The 17,420-nt window shown below is 42.3% G+C and overlaps 1 protein-coding gene across 3 annotated transcripts in view; it reads right to left on the bottom strand.

The window, feature by feature from the left end:
- Window positions 1-16,978, bottom strand: part of PCNX2 (pecanex 2) — a 153,468-nt gene extending 136,490 nt beyond the window's left edge. For 2 of the 3 annotated variants that reach the window (XM_038176128.2, XM_038176129.2), the window contains exons 1-5: window positions 16,491-16,978; window positions 10,282-10,487; window positions 8,389-8,506; window positions 6,130-6,166; window positions 3,779-5,068 (exon numbers count right to left, since the gene is read on the bottom strand). In XM_038176128.2, the coding sequence (XP_038032056.2) occupies window positions 3,779-5,068; window positions 6,130-6,166; window positions 8,389-8,506; window positions 10,282-10,487; window positions 16,491-16,778 (1,939 nt within the window). In that variant the 5' untranslated portion in view covers window positions 16,779-16,978. The remainder of the gene's footprint in view (window positions 1-3,778; window positions 5,069-6,129; window positions 6,167-8,388; window positions 8,507-10,281; window positions 10,488-16,490) is intronic. The other variant, XM_038176127.2, reaches the window with a different exon arrangement.
- Between the last annotated feature and the right edge of the window lie 442 nt (window positions 16,979-17,420).

Raw genomic sequence — 17,420 nt, 5'->3', positions numbered from 1 at the left:
TGATTATACGTTGTAGCTTTCTTTCTTACATGTGGGGGAAAAAAAAAAAAAAAAGAGGAGTCTAAAAATATCGACCTAAGTATGTTTCAGCTTTTTATAGGAGCAGGGTAATTGCTTGGGATCCAGAACTTGCTCAAGGTTGTGGTTTGTGCACTGCCCAGGATGATGAGTGCCTTTTCTAAAAAGAGCCTGCAAAACATCCAAATTCAGGCCACGCAGTCCTGGTTTAGGTTCTTCTGTGCAGGTCCCCACCACTCCCATGGCCAGCTTTGCTCCCCAGGTGATAACATTACCTGCCCTAGAGTGCGAGTCACCTGTGTCAGCAGGGACAGCACACACACGAGTCCTTGTCCTGCACAGATCAGATGTACAGCTCCTCTTCCTCAGCTCCAGGCATGGCAGAGGAACTCGAAGCAACCCAACAAAGCTGCCTTTCCTTATGCATCTCAAAGTATATAGAAAATTTGCAGTTGCCCTTCCACAGGATTTCATTACGCGGGTGGTGAAAGTCTGGTTCGGAACTGAAAGGACACAGGCCCAAAGCCATTTTTAGCAAGTGTCAGTGGTACTTTCTCACGATCTAGAAGAGACGGGGTGGCAACAGAACAGCTTTTTAGAGACAGCTTTTTTACATCCTGTATTTTAACATGTTAAATCTGGCATCCCTGCTAGTGTTAAGTAAGGCTTTTATTTTCTTGTACTGCATTTCAGTGAGCTGGTACTGGCACAGGCTGCCCAGAGAAGCTGTGGATGCCCCATTCCTGGAGGTGTTCATGGCCAGGTTGGATGGGACCAGGTTATATGGACCTGGGCAACCTGATCTAGCGGGAGGTGTCCAGGCCCGTGGCAGGAGGGCTGGAACTTGATGGTCTTTAAGGTCCCTTCCAGCCCAAACTGTTCGGTGATTCTAAGGTTTTAAGGGCTTGTTGGGTGAAGATGATGCATCTTCTGCTTTCACACAATTCACAAGTGTGTGGAGGGAGCAGACAGTGAACAAAGAACCATCTATGACATTCGCTCACTTTCAAGACTGTTGCAATTAGCACATTTTCCTGCCTTTTCCAAATTATGCAAAATGTCATCTTTCTTACAAACAGCCCTGAACACACGACTTTCCAGGAATTCGCCAAGTTTCTCACATTTCCTAATGAATACCTTTGTGCGGTGCATTTCATGATGGCTTGGACCAGGCATCTATTATTAGCTTTTGCCAATTAAGTGGTTTGCAAGGTCAAAAGAACAAAGAAACAAAAAGGCAAACAAGCTCTTCCCTCAAAACAAGTGGTGCATAGCTTGTCTTGCTCTATATTCCTTCCCCTCCATTTTTCTGAACAACCACTTTAATGTGGGAATAATGTTTATTCAAATTTACTCTAAAATGCTATTTTGTTAAAAAACATTCGTAATTGCAAGGCTGTAAACAAATTAGAGGCTTTCTCAGTCCTAAAATCAAGTCTTACTGTGGGGAAGCTGCCAGCAATGACAGTAATTTATTTCAGCAAAGAGCTCATTCTGACTAGGCTTGAAAATAAAGCCTTCTTGCCCATAAAGGTAACAGCCTTTGAACTACCTCTCGCTAGCTTGAAACAAACAAAAAAAAAAAATCAGCTTGAAAGTCTTTTTTCCCACAGCACCAACACAAGGTCTGGGAGACACCGTGCAGTGGTAGCAGCCACTGCTTGCCCCCATCCCACTCCCACCTGAGACATGAGCAGGGCAGCTTAATCACATATGTATGATGCTCAGCTCCGCTGGCTTTCAAACACGTGGGCTTACAGAAACAGGAAAGTAGGGGATTCAGTTTTGGTCACTTCAGGTATCAGATTGGTTTGAGGGAAGGTCTTGAATCCTCATGTTTCCTGAGGATCTGGGATATTAATAAGAAGCACTTACTTTGCCAGATCGAAAGCCTAATAACTATACACACATTAATAAAGTTTGTTTTTTTTTTTGTGTGTGTCACCAGGGATTTTATGGATTATCTGATTTATTCTGATCAGCCATTATTCCTTCCTTTATGAAGGCAGTCATGTTATCTGAAGGTGCTTGTCTGAAAGCCATTTATAAATTAGCTGCACTTTTTGTTTTAAGCTAACCTCTGAAATATTACCATGCGGCTTTTCCCCCACGTTGTGGGGAGGCAATGATTTCAAGTAACCTAAAGACAGTGGAAAAGCAACAGTGTGGAATGCTAGGAAGAACAGAGGGAAAGATGAGAAAGAATAATATGAAACAATAAGGAGGTGGCACAGGAGGGAAGTCAAGCACCTATGCTGAAAAGGGATAAATAGGGGATGGGAAATATAAAAGTGGAAAGAGAAATAAGCACAAAGGGAAACTGTAATAAGGGTCTAATGCTTTTGATAGGACAGAGAAGAGAACAAAGTTAGGAAAAGTGAAGGCTAAAGGCAACCAACAGGAAACGATGCACTGAGAAGAAATATCTACCATTTTTAAGCTAAAAGTGTGAATTTCATATTTGCCTTCATGAAGCTGACAACTTTGATATCACTTGTACATTTTCCATGTAATGAGAGGCTTCTTGGGGGAAGAGGCAGGGAAATTCAGGCTGCTGAGGGCCAGTCTAGGGAAGAGATGTCATTCTGAAACGGGGGAGAGGAGCTGCTCTGCTGAGCACCACTAAGTTAGCCAAATTCAATGCAAAGCAGGCATTTAGATTGCCTCCTCTTAGGCTATCTTAGAACAACCTGTTACAGGATCTAAGGTGAACAGAACATTCTGGAGAAGGGGAGGATACAGGTTGTCTTATTTGACTTTAGCCCGGATCTTCTAAACCAGGGAACTACAGATCACTTGGCAAGTACCTCCAGACTCCACACAGCTCCACTGCACCTCATCTCACACACTCACAAAACAGGCTCGCTAGGTTTGTCTGCACAGCAGTTGAAGATGTTACAAATACTGTTTCTTCAAAACAGAAAGGGTCACAGATTTAGGTGTCAGCAATGGAAACGTTGGTTAGAAACACTTATTTCTTTATCAGAACTATAAATCGGATTGCATATATGTTTTTAAATGAGTTGATTTTGTTTAAAGAAATTAAAACCTTTTAATTAAGTGGACAAGTTGGATGAGAAGAAACCATTTTTCATCAAAATACTGGAAAGTTCCAATGACCCCATCCCTCCAACTTTCTTCCTTAAAACCCAAATATATTAGTTTTCAGCAACCAAAAATCAGAACTCTTACCTACTGAGAACAAATATATGTGTTTTTTTGTTTGTATGTTTGTTTTGTTTTTAATTAGAAACCAACCCACAACTGTAGAGGAAGTTCAGGAACGTGCGTGCACGTGTGTTAATTAGATAGAAGTTGAACTACCACCAGTGACACTTCAAGTTTCTACAAACCCACAGATCACTAGCAACATGAACCAGGTAAGACAGGCAAAGGCAGCTGTAATGCTGTAGCTATGCACAATTTAAGAACTCTTTCTGGTATGCCCGCAATTGAGGCCTGCCACATGCAAGCTATTCTAGCATGGAACACTAGATCCATACTGGACGCCTGCTGAGGTTAGCATTAGCTTTTTCAAAAGAAATCTTTAAGAAAATTAAGTATTCAAGAAATTGCAGCTGGCACTACCACACTTTCACTAAACAACCTTATCCCACCAAGCCCAGCCCTTCCCTGACCCTATTAACAAAACCAGTTTTCCTCTGCATTCACTGTACTGCAAATCTCAGGCAATGTTGTTATAAATAATGTAACTAGTCGCAATTGCCTTATTCCAAGGGTTGTAAATCATGCACCATACCTCCAACAAGCACATTTTCTTTTGTAGTCTCTGTTTTGACAGTGGATTGATTAGATGCCTTCATCTTTGAGGTATTAATGGATTCCAGGAGGGAGACAAACTCCAGAAAGTTAGATTCATTGGGCACCTGTCCTTCTTTAGCTTCTAAATCAGATTTAGAAGTTGGTAAGGTCTTCTCTTTCTCAGATACCTCCATGAAATTCTTACTCAAAAGCACATCTGTCCCACTGTCTACGCTCAGCACCCGCATATGCCTCTTTTCATGAGCAGTTCTACAGGACTGCGGATCTAGGTTCTGCGGCTCTTCTTTAGGATTTAAATCCACTTTCTGGATGTTTTCCGAAGCATTCTTCTGATTTGGATCTGAACAAGTGTTAGTTTCTAAAGGACTATTTGCTGGATTGCTGTGTTCCTTCACCGCATCACCAGATTCATAGCCAGAACAATGGTTGGACGACAGATCTGCCTTTAAAATTTCTGGAGTTCTATCACTTTCACTAACTTCTGGATAGGCATTACCTTTACTGTCATCAGACAAATCAACAGTTATAACAGGAATTCTGAGCTGTTCATTAGTTTGTTGACTTTGCCAATCTGCAGTAACTATACCAGACTCAAGGGCTGAGCTCGTTCTGTCAGTCCCCAGACCCTTTAGATGGACAGAGCCTGCTAGGTCGCTGAGGGTGGTGGTTGGCGTGCTGCTCATCGTGATGACAATTTTAATGGGCTCACAGAGTTGGTCTCCGGGAAGAGAGTTGTCAACAACTGCAACAGCAGTCTCACTGTCCGAGCAGTCAAGGTCCTCGTTGGTGTTACCAGCATTGCAAGAACTTTCCACGTGCTCAGGATCTTTGGTTGTAAAGGCACTGCACTGTGGGCAGTTACTGCTAAAGCTCGCCTGCAGCGAGCCATCTAGCAATTTCTCTCTTTTGTGACTTCTAGGATTACTCAAATGCTCTGAAATAATTGAATTTTCACTGTCCCACGGCTCCAAAGATACTCCAGTCCTTAAAATATCACCTTGCGATGAAGAAACATTGGAGAAATTTTTAGCTACATCTCTGTCTACAAGAATGCCTCGTGATCCATGCTCTCCATATGAGTGTCCATTCTCTCCTTTTTCGTTTATTTCATTCCGAGAAAGTGTTTCCATAGCAGCTGGTTTTGTTGCTATTGCTGATGCAGTAGAACCTGAAGCAGAAGCTGTAGAAACAGGTAATGTATCTGCTTTGACATAGGGTGAGGTAGATGAAACTGGTGGTACAGCCTGGTCTTCTAATACCATAACCCCTAACAAAGACATAACAAAAGTTAGGTCTCACAAAAAAAGGATGACTATGTATTATCAAGGTCCATTCTTTAGCCAGGAAAAACTGCTCCAGAGCAGAGCAAATGGAAGCACAGGTGGCACAGCTGATTACAGCAGTTCTTAAGCAAGGATCCTTTTGGTTAGCTGCATGTGCAATACTACAAAAGCAAGTACAGTAATATTGATAGTGCTTTATATGAGAATAAATGTCAGAATGACCAAACGAGCCATTTTTTTGTGATGATAAAGATGAATTAGTTTTATGAATAGTTGCGGGCATATTATAAATTGTACTAGTAGGATTGTGTCTGAAGATTAAAATAGGGCTCATGTGGAAAAATTGCTGTTCTACTCTATACCCAGAATCCTTTCAGATCAGAACAGGTGTAGCAGCATGTCTATTTTATTTAAATAATAAAATTAGCTCAAGAAACAGCTAATACCAAAAATAAATATTTTACACAGAATTATCCCTACTTAGTGAGAGAAGAAAGTATAAGCGAGCATGGCTGAATTTTATTGTAATACTTCAGGCAGTTCTTAAATGGTTCCATAGGATATGGTGATCAACCTAAACCAAAAGGAGATAAACTGAAATATACTGAGACGTCTCAAGCACTGGAACTGCAGGCAAAGCAAGGTGTGCTGGAGTCTACCCTACTGAGCTAAAAGTCAATAACTGCAAAGGTATACAGTTAGAAGATGTATGAGGGCTTTAAGATGTAACCTGAATATTGCCTTCCTCTTTTAATACTTCCCAGAGGCACAGAGCTCCCCAAGAATGAGTGAAGAAGGCTCTTTCACTTCCCCATGTCAGAAGTGGGGAAGTTATCCGTGCGCTCATGAAAAGGCTGTGGCCCTAACAGCCCAACTGAGAGCTGAGAGAGCTTATTCTGGTAGAATTCGCTTGAGATTTTGTCTTGAGTTTTTCCACTCAGCTCCTGACATGCGGCATGATAGAACCCATTGTGGGGACTTCTGTGCCAAGCAACAATTAAACAAAGGTTTAAAGGAGTTTATAAAGCCTTCAAGATACATGTACCTTTGAGATCTTCAATAGTTTCCCGTGTTGGCAGTTCCTAAAAACAAACAAACCACAAAGTTAGTATGGCTACATGTTAAGTTCTGCTGAAAAAAGGCAATAAAACAATGATGCAATGTAACAAATCAATGCAACAGTTATCTAATCAAAGGTTACTTACAGCACTGATATTACCGCTGAACATCACTGAAATTTGGATGCATACCTTACACAAAATGCAAACAGTGGGTGAGGGAGATGGTTATAAGACAGCCATGCTCCAAACTGCATCGTTGCAATTGTGTGCATGATGTTTGGGGAAAAAGAATATCCAAGATCTTTAAAAAACGTTTTTTTTTGCAGTGCCTACTCTAGATTTTTTAATTGTTAAGGAATACAATGCATTCACCTGTTCCACTTTTCATTTTACTGTTTTGAAAACATGTAGCTGAAAAACTTTGATCTCCAGCAATTTTTCAATGAAAAACTAGAGAAGAAAGCCATTGAATTACCCTACAGTCATTCAGATTGCAAGGAAACTGTGGAGGTCATTTAGTCCAAACCCTTTCCCCCATACATACACACACTCAAAGCAGGTACATTTAGAGCAAGTTGCTCGGGGCCACCTCCAGCAGAGCTTTGAATATCTCCATGAATGGAGATTTCACAACCTCTCTGGACTTGTTCCAGTATTTGACCACACTCTTGGTAAATAAATAAAATCTTTACATTCAATTGTCCATTACGTTTCAATTGTCCTTACGTTTGTCCATTGTCTCTTATTCTATCTCAGCACACTGCTGAGAAGAGTGCTCAATCTTCTCTATATTCTTCCATCAGCAAGCTGAGGAGAACAGAAAGCTCTTCTTTTAGCTTTATATGGATTTTGGCCTTTACTATAAAATACATCTGCCTGTCCTCCTTCATCATGCACCTTGCTCCCCAGCCATCTTGGTGGTCTCTGATGCATTCCCATCAGCAGGTCAATGTCTGTTTTGCACAGCAAAGCCCCAGACTAGACAATACTCCAGATAAACACTTTGGGATTAAAATTCAACAGCCTAAATGGAGAACTAGATAAAAGTTATTGGGAAAAAATAGCATGAATTTCTTCAGGCTAATACACACCAAACCCAAGAAAAAACAACTGTTATCTCCCAAAAATCTCATGCTGGTATCCTGTAGGCAAGAAGAGGAAACTAGGCTTGAGTAGTTGAGTAGATCCAACCTACATGTTTGGAAATGGGAGAATCGGACAAGATCCCCAGAAGAAATGGGTTTGCAGACTGGACAAATACCAGAATACTGGGGACTAGGACAGAAACAAGGTGGAAAATACTTTACCTCATAAAAGAAAAACTGTTAATGTCTCTAAATCAAACAGATGCTACAGAAAGGTAAAAACACTCTAGGAAAATGAGAATATAGTTTTGATTCAAACCAGGATTTGAATAGTTTGCTATAAATAGGGACACAGAGGGGGGAAAAAAAAGGAAGACAGAATGAAGTATCAAATAGCTACTTATTCAGAGATCACTAACCATCCTCTGTACTGACTGAGGCAGGAGTCCTGTAGGAAAAAATAGCATGGGATCACATAATTAAAGATTTTATCACAGTGTACATGGGGAGTAGCTTAAGATCACACACATAGTATTCATTCTGTTTCTTAAATTTTGAATACTTCCTTTTTCAGACTTCTCAAGGATATCTCTTTTCTTTAATAACAAGATATACAAATATCACATCCATTATTTCATACACTAATTGATTTAGAAGTATGGACAATGGCTTAGAATACATGCATTTTTAAACTCACATAGACATCCCCTAGATTAAAATCTGTTTTTATGCTTTGTTTAAATACCGGAGGTACATGTTGAGTGTTTATTGTATAAGCATAAGTCTAGTTAAACAAAAACAAGTTATTAATACTCCAGGAGCAGATTCGTTCTGAGGTTACGAGAGACCGCACTGATTGCATTAGCTTCTCCCTTCTCTCAAAGCAGTCATGAAAACTAGTTGCTCTTAGCAAGATTTTCAAAGGTTTCTAATGACTTACAGAATTATCTATAGCAGATATGCCTTTGTAAACCCAAACTTTTAGGACAAAGCCAAGGCTGGCCAACAGCAGTGGCTATACAAAGTATATTCATGGAAGTACCCTTCCAATTCAGGGCAGATGTGCTTCAAGCAGTCAGCACCTGACCATAAAAAAGTCTATGTGGTAAGCTGCGTAATGCACAGAGTGAAAACTTGAGTACAGAGAAGCATACTAACCATTGGTCCAGATGAGTTCTGCGAGTGGAGATCCTGTACCCTTGAACTCTCGTGAGTTGTCGGGGTAGAGTCATTCTGGTTGATCTCGCCAACTACACCATTATCCCTAGTGTTATTGCTGAAAAAGGGGAAAAGGAACCAAATGTTTATAACCACAGAAGATCACCCTAAGTTTTGAGAAGCTAAGGAATAACAATGGAATAGGAAGGAACAGCACAATGTGATGAAGTGCCAGCATATTTTTCCCCCTCCAGTTTAAAAGTACAAGGCTGAAAAATGCTGTGATTTATTTTGCCTCTTCTCCCTCTCCAAAAGAGCTTGCTAAATAAATAAATAAGTCACTCAATGTAGAATGTTCATGGTGCCTTCGCAAGTAGTAGGACATCGCTATGAGAAATATGACATCTCTTCAAACTCCCTATGTGCATACAGTGTCATTCAGCCTGCCTGCTAAATGCACAGACTTATTGGCATAAAAGGCTATTTTTTTTTTTATTAAATGTACAATTCCTTGCTACTCCTTTTGTAATTCCTGGTTTTTACATCTTTTTACTGTACCCTTGAATACATACTGTTTTATCTGTCTACTTATTTACAATCCCCCATAAAACAACTGTTTGAAATGCAATGCATACTGTGCATTAATATAACCATCAGATGACAAAATAAAGATGTTCCTCTCATCAGCAAGAGAAATATATGCTACAGGCAACTTGCTAATCATTTTCTTGGTGGATGTATTCAGCTATTCATTACTCTTTTCACACATTTTCTATTAGATTTTCCATGGATGTAAGCAAGTATTTTTGACCAAGACCTATTAACGAGAACCAATAAGTTCTCTTTCTCTGGTATAATGCAACAAAAATTTAGTTGGAAAAGAAAATCACCACTATGACAAAACATCAAAAAGTGTTTTTTGTTATTCCAATTTTAGTTTTAAGACCCTACAGCTACGAAATTATTTCCCTGGGGTCTCAGTTCAGTCACCTTCCCCAGAAGTTTTTTTTGTAGCTAGCTGGCTTCAAAAACTTGTTCAACCAACCTGCCTGCTACCAAGGCGTGTTTTAAAACTTCTGTCATCCAGCTAGTCAAAATTAAGTCATTTATCTTCTGATCAAGAGATAGATAACATACTGCTGTGCCTGTGACCTCCTACAAGGAACACCTTATGTGACTTAACATGCAGGTTTGAAGGGGTGCTACCTCTAATTTGTAACCAAAACAATGACAGGATAATGAAAGTTTACATTTATTTCATTAGCCAACGAAAAGGAAAACACTCAGGGAGGTTCTGTTTAAATTTGAGCCAACCTAGAACAGATGAGCCTCCTAAATTACTGTATCAGACACCCATAAACAGGGAATAGCTTTGCGGGCTGGTGAGAACTAAACAGAAACAGAGCCTGAAAGGCATCCTTCAACTAAATCAAAACCTCTGTATGGTTATTGACTCATAAGAAGCATTTCTCAGAAGAGTCTTTGTGCAGGCAGACTTCGACACTCCCAGCAACGTCACTGCTAGGAGCGTGCCACAGACATGTATACATGTATGTAAAGACACAAAAGAACAGCAGCACAGATGTACAAGAACAAATCCTCTAATACACAGCTCGCACAGAGCAGCAGCACAGCTTTCAGTAGCAACTGTAAAGACACCAAAAAACAAAACAAAAAGTTCATTTACATAGAGCTCTCAGTTGAAGTTCTGTAGTTGTAACACAGTGGCTGGAGCCACGGAGAATTCAAGCGCTAAGCAGGTTTTTAAGTGACATTCCTCACAAAACCATAAGGAGTTTTCTTGCAGTCAGCAGGCATTTCTGCTATGCAGAACCATAGCACAAACCTACCAGTTTTATAAAGTGTATCATTAATGTACAACGAAAACCTTACCTACGATTTGAGGGCTGAACTGTGTTTCCTTTTGGGACCTCTGCATCTTTACATTGCCTTCCATTTTTTCTTGAGATCTGCTGTTGAATTACTTCTCCTTTATCAAACATCAGGTGCAGACGGTAACTGACCACCTTAATTACTGTGAAGAACACCGTCACTGAGCTGCAGTATGCGAAAGCCGTAACTGCATTTGCTGGAAAAGCCTACAGAAAGGATTAATAAAGACATCATCATAACAGTTTACTTTAAGAAGATGCTACTAGAATCTTTAAAGTCATTTTCAAAATCTTTAGTTCTTGTTATCTGTTTTTTGTACCCCTACTGAGTTTTGCAGACACAAGAAGTACTGCATCTCCATGCAGCAGACGTGAATTCTGCTCACCACGAAGTTCTAAAGATTTGTACAAATTCCAAATCATACTGGAAGATTTATTCTTCTTTTGATTAGCTACGAGTAGTATTATTTTCTGAACAGAATCACTAAAAGCTTACAATTAACAAACATTGTTGAAACACTCTTACAATACTCCATTCCCAGGATAATGCAGCCTTTCCTGAACTTTCCTGAAATGCAGGCATAATGAAACATTAATTACCCACAAATGGGGACCCCCTTTTGAAAAAATCTGTCATCTTACCCTGCTTCGAAGCTATGATTTGGAAGTAAAATGCTGTAGTCTCATCTGCTTTTTCACAGCATGTCTCCTATTTTATCTTTACTTCTGAAGAATTTTAAATAATTAATCAGAACTAGTCATCACAAATGAATAAAATGCAGCTGTAAAGGCAGCCTCTTTGATTTTTTATTTTTATTTTTGAAGTTCATAATTGTTAATTCGCAGCTGTCTGATCTGTGCCTGCTGATCCGTGATGGGCACCCTCTCTCTTAGTCATTACAATGAATTATAGTTCAACTACAGACATTGGTGCTGCACAGACATGACGTACTAACAGCACTTTCCTATGTAAATACTTCCTTACCGTAAAGTGAAAGTCACAGCAATAGTTACATTTGAAGGGCCAAAGCCTTCATCATTGTACTCATGAAACACCCTTACATATTGTTTTAATCCAGCTGCACTCTCACAGCACGTTTCATCTCCTTTCTCTCTCTTTTTTTTTTTTTTTTAAGAGAGCATTATTATATCTCTGCACAATGTGTCATGGAGACTAAAAAGAAGTTTTCTAATGCTTAGGGCATGTTAAAAGTTTATTGAAATTAATTTTTAAGATTGATCCTCGCTCTGTGCCCTAAATCTATCATTTTTAAGTACCACCTTTGCAGATCAAGGAGTATTTGGATGCAAAAAGAATTTCAGATTCAGAAATGAATCGCACTACCCCCACGTAGTTGGGGAAGGGAAGGGAACAAGGCACACTTACTTCATCTCTAGAACATGTCACTGCATTTATCCTGACATAGAAATGAGTATATTGAATCATTTCTGTGTTATCGTAAGCACGGGTAGCTACTCTTCTGCCACTTTTGGCTTGGCAAGACTTCCTACCTTCAAAATACATGAGGGAAAGTTTTCAGGCAAGTCCTTTTTAGGACTATTCTGATTCACATACAAAGAGTCTATTGGATAGAAGCAGAGAAGCTATCTAGCAGGTAGGTATTACAAACGATACCTAATAAGAAAGACATGACTTTCTACAAGTTGAGGCTTAGTCTGCTAAGAACGCTTCATGGCACTGTGTGTACACCAAAACTAAGCATACCCTTCAGTCATTTACTGAATCTGGGCCAGAAAGAGGATCCGTTTGCAAGCCAGAGCTCTCAAGGTAGAAGGTTTGGTGGATAAGGTTCAGGAATTTGAATCTTATGACTAATGTATGACTAACATATTTGCAAAATACAAGTTAAAAATCGCTTGGTTTCACAAACAATGTCATCTAATTACCTGTAACTATTTGTTTCAAAGAGATGCGTTCACTTTCCAGGAAATCTCTTCAACTATACACTAAAAAAGCATGGACTAAAAAACTCATTCTTAAATAACATCACAGAATGAGTCATTAGAAAAGAAGTGCTTCGTAGGTGACACTTATAAAGCTTAATAAATAGGATATGAATAACTTCAAGCAGACACAACAAAAATCAACTTCCAATAACGCAGTCTATGCTTGTACAGAGGGCGCTACAGGAGAGAAACCACCAGAGGCTCCCAAGTTTCTGAGGGAAGGAGAGGAGCGCTTTGGGCTAATGCTAAGTGCCACGTGTCCACATCCCTGCCTCATAAGCAGACCCCCCAGGCACACATCCTGTGCCTCCCCCTGCGCTCCCCCTTGCAGGTCCACCCAGCATACAGTGCTTCCCACAGAGCCCACAACTCAAAACCCATACACATACATAGATGTAAATACGGCCAGCAGATCCTTGATATTCCGGATCTTGGCGCAAGCTAAGTACTACAAACTGTCAGCTTGCTCCCAGCCCACGTGGGGAGTCAGGAGAAAGATGAAGGTGGGAATGGAAAGCTCTGGGTTTTTGGAATCAGGCCTCTTGCATAAGGTAGAGGTGTCAGGAGTGTGCTTGGTGTTCCCAGGTACAGCTATGTGAAAGCTACCAGAATGAGCTAAGGAGGAATTAAATTATAGTCCACTGAGGAATTACATGATAGATTTGCTTCTGATGTACTATAGTTATAATTAGCCTCATTTCCTATGGAAACGAGGTTTTATAATCACACCATGTGGTTGTGTATTCATCATCTCTCTCCATCCTCTCTGCTGAATGACTTTTCAGTTCCTCGGGTACTTTCACCTAACTGCAAGAGATGACAGCCCCACCAGGACCAGGCCCCAGCAGCACACCTCCCATGCTAGCAACAGGAACACGTATGGCTCTCTTGCCTTTTGAATGCTGTCCCCATGACAGGAAAAGCTTCAGCTGAGTTGACATCTTATTAGAAGCTAGAAATATACCAAGAAATCTACCAAAAATACAAATTAATCAGAAAGCAATCTTATGGCATCCACTTTCTGTGGAAGCGGTAGCATTCTTTCCTCTCGCACAATTAAACATTCCACTATAACATGCTTTTTGTTTTCCAATAGTTCCCCAAACCAGAACATTGTGTGGCCATGGCCAGCAATACAGGTTCACATGTTCAAAACGTGACCTTACTATTGCAAATGCAGCAGGATTGTGCTGCCTGTGCAGGCAGGCCGCTTGCCAGAGGCTTCTGCCTGCCCAGAGATCACTCCTGGAGGAATGGCCAACTCCTCCATGTGTCTGCTAACGTTATCTGGGTAGCACAAAGGTAGAGGTGACTGAGGTATTTCTGAAGTTAAAGGCATGTAACCTTTGAACAAACTACCACACCTTGTAAATCGTATGGAATATTTAGAGTTGGTTAGAGACAGATGTAACCCACCTGGTGCATCTAAAGGTACACGGTGCTGCACCCAGGACTCGGCGTGCTACAGAACTGAAACAAGTCAACTGCCAAACAAATGTGCAGTCAGCCACTACAGTCATGCTTGCTGAAGAAAGAGTGGGAGATAATAGCATTGGAGCCAAAGATAAATATTTTGATGTTCCTTTAGCTGAATTAATAACTAAGGTATGTCCATAATGCAGTATAGAGCATGGAAAAACAGGTAGCACATCAAAGCCCAGGGGTGTAAACTCAGATTTCAGTGTGCATTCTACCTCACAGTAAATAGGGTAAGAACGGTGTAGCTTAGCTCTCTGTCCCAGAGGCACACACTTCCTTACTTTTATGGAGAGACAAAGAGATAAAGTAGGGACTGGGAGCAGCCAACACGCTGCAACTTTTATCACAGTTTACCTCTGAGTAATTCATTTACACGCCCACACCCTTATACTGCCATGTTGCATGTATCCTATCATGGCATGATTTGAAGACCTAATGCATAAGAAGTCACAGCCCTTTAAGTTCAAGAGCTTTCTGTCCAACAAAAGGCAGAAGAAACTCTCACCATTTCAGGGATTCACCAAAACGTGAACACTGCCTTGCAGCTTGTACAATAGGCTACAGTACAAGCATCCCCAAAGCCATCTCTCCGCTTCAGTGGTGTTGCACTGGGGCTGAATGCAGCCCTGTGGCTTTGTTTAACATGCACCTCTTCTTTCCTGCACACGACACCTGGGAACCCTGGGCTATTCGGTGGAATAAGATAACTAATTCATAATCTGCTATGAGATTTGACACGACATGGTAAAAAGAGATCTCACTAAGATTTTGAAAGTTGATTTTAACAGCAATGCTGCTCCAAAGAGTTTTCAATATACATTTTTAATTGTATATTTACTACTACAAAGGAAAACCGAGAAAGAAAAGGGAGAGATGGAAACCAAGATATGCATTTTCAGGGATGGGGAAGTTCATACTGGAACAATTAGAAGCAAAGTAAGCTATGCTGACGGTGCTAGAGAATGAAATCCTCCATCCACACAACAGAAACAACTTGATACTATAAGCTCCCTGATGCTACTGTCAGCATATCTCACCCGAGCCAGTGCGAAAAACCTAAAAGGAGACGGATGAATTTTGCCAGTTCATTCAAATCAAACCATTCCACAGAGACTTTCTGACTTTGACAAAGGAATGATTGAGTCAATCCAATTCAAAGGAAAATTTTTAGTACTAGTACTCTATTTTGTTCTGACTTTGTCATTTCAAGAGATATCTGTGACTGCTTAAGCTGAATCCAAAACTACTAATGGTAAGTGTGTAACAAAAATACCACCCCAAACAATGTCAAACATTATAAATAAAATTCCCCAAAGAAAACCTTTAATTAAATGGCAGGTTCAGTTTTCTAAGTGGCAAGAATATGTGGCTTGCACAAAGTTTACAAAGCCCAACCACTTAAAAGCAGGAAAACAAATACTTGAGGACATCATTACTTGAGCAGGCAGCATAATAAATGCATTATTCTTATCAAGGATAAAGAATTCCCATTGCGATACATTAGCTCAAGAACATAAGTCCTGCATTTAACCGGATGATTCATCACAAAGTTGGCCAGTTTGCAGAAAAAGCAAGTCCATCAGGATAGACAATGATGAAACCCAGGAGAGAGAAAGTGAGAAGCTCAGTAGATAAGTTAGGTGTCCTTCTTTCTCTTTAACTAATTTCCTATGTTATATCTAACCTAGAATCTCTAGGTCCAGTGTTCTTTTGTGCAACCCTGCATGCCTTCTTCCAGGGTATTAGCATGGAAATTACCCACAAGGCAATACACATTCTTTCAGATGCAAACCTACTAGCACCAACTGGAAAAGTTAACCCTTACTTTTTTCTCCCCCCCCCCCCCCTTTTTTTTCCTTCTTACAATCACACATACCACTTTGGCAGTAAATCCTACAACTTCAGGTTCCTGCTGGCTTGCAGAAGGCAGAGGTGCAATTAATCAGAAGAAAATACACTGTTACCTTGGTGCAAGAACTCCGTGAACCATTCTTACAGGGAGTGAGCGCAATCCATGCCACAAAATAGAGTACACTGATTGATTTTTAAAAAACACAAGACTGACTTTTCCCTGGGATTGCAGAGGGAGTCGTGAATGCTCATTGCTTTTGAAAATGAAGCCTATAGCTGACTATGTAGGGTGATGAGACCTGTTTAGAATTTTTGCCCCACCCAAAAAAAAAAAAACCTACAAACTTGTTAAGAATTTAGTAGTCAATGCGAGATGAATGGCAATTTTCACCAACAGAAGCAGTACACAGCTACAGTCACTGAAGAACACACCAATGAACAGATGCAATGATCCAGCAAACTATTTTTAGGCTTTCCTAGCACAGGAGGAGAACACACCTAGAGTAAACTTTCAAGTTTTCAAGGAAAGCCATACTAAAAGTTAGGCAAAAGCACCCCAGTTATAAAACTACCGCCTTGCTACGTCGAGCCCAAAGGGCTGTGTGTAGCAGCGCTGTGACAGCAGGGTGACACAGAGCAGGGTGACACACAGCGGGGTGACACACAGCGGGGTGACACACAGCGGGGTGACACACAGCGGGGTGACATTCAGCAAGGCGCACACCGCTCGGCCCCAGCCCCCCCATTTATCCTCCCTCCCCAGCAGCACAGCCCGTATTAGGTGGGGATGCGCTGGAGCTGTCCCCGCGGGGGTCACCCCAGGAACAGGCCCGGCTGCTGCCTTCCCCTCCCCGCACCCCACAGCGGCCGGGGACGCCCTTCCCGGTCCCGCCACGGCGGCGGGGCGCTCACCAGGTGCATGGCCAGCGGCAGCGTCAGCAGGAAGAGCCACAGATAGAGGTGGCAGCTGTTGGCGAAGGCGCCCAGCTCCGGGTCGTGGTACCAGCCGCCGGTCAGCGCCGCCCACACGCCCTGCACCACCAGCCGCGCCGCCGGCGACACCATGGCCGCCCCCCGCCTCCCCCGGCGCCGCCGCCGCCACCACCACCGCCAGCGGCGCCCCTCAGCCGCCCCCCGCCGCCGCCGCCGCCATGCCGGGGGCCCGCGGATTCTCCCATGGTGCCCCGCGACGCCGAGCATCCCGCCCGCCCCGCCCCGAGCCCGCCCCCGGGATGCTCCGGGAGGGGGGCTCGGGGACACGCCCGGAGGGGGGGGTCGGGGGACTCGCCAAAGAGACGGGCGGGGAGGAGGGCGCAGTCCCGGCGCTGCCTCGCACGCATCTGCGGTTAGCCCCCTATAAATACCGGCTCTGCGGCGTGACAGCTCACGCGGTTGGCTTGGCAGAAAAAAAAGAAAAAAAAAAAAAAAAAAAAGCCTGCTTTCCCTATGCATCCTGACACATGACAACGCGCACACCTCCGACAAGCAGAGATGGGGAGAGAAAGGCGGGACTGGAAAGCTTCTTCCCAACTTTTCTCTTTTTTTTTTTTTTGAGACAGCTGAGTCATGTCGGGCGTGATTTGGAAGCCCCAGGTGGCGAGCGCTTCGTTGCAGCTGATGCAGCTTGTGCCCCGTTAGGGCGGTTTGTCCATCCCGTCCTCAAATCCTGCCCCTCTCCTTCATCTGATGTTCGCTCACGTTGGCACCGAGCGTTTGCTGGTGCATTGGTACTTGCGGGTACGAAGGGCGCCGGCATTTCCAGCCCAGGGCACGTGTCCCCGTGGCGCAGCTGCACGGCACCGCAGCTGCAGCGGAGTGAGGAGGATGAAAACCGTGACCGCA

Source organism: Anas platyrhynchos, chromosome 3 (genome assembly GCF_047663525.1).
Source record: "Anas platyrhynchos isolate ZD024472 breed Pekin duck chromosome 3, IASCAAS_PekinDuck_T2T, whole genome shotgun sequence".
Taxonomy (NCBI): domain Eukaryota; kingdom Metazoa; phylum Chordata; class Aves; order Anseriformes; family Anatidae; genus Anas; species Anas platyrhynchos.
This window is presented reverse-complemented; position numbering and strand designations above follow the sequence as displayed.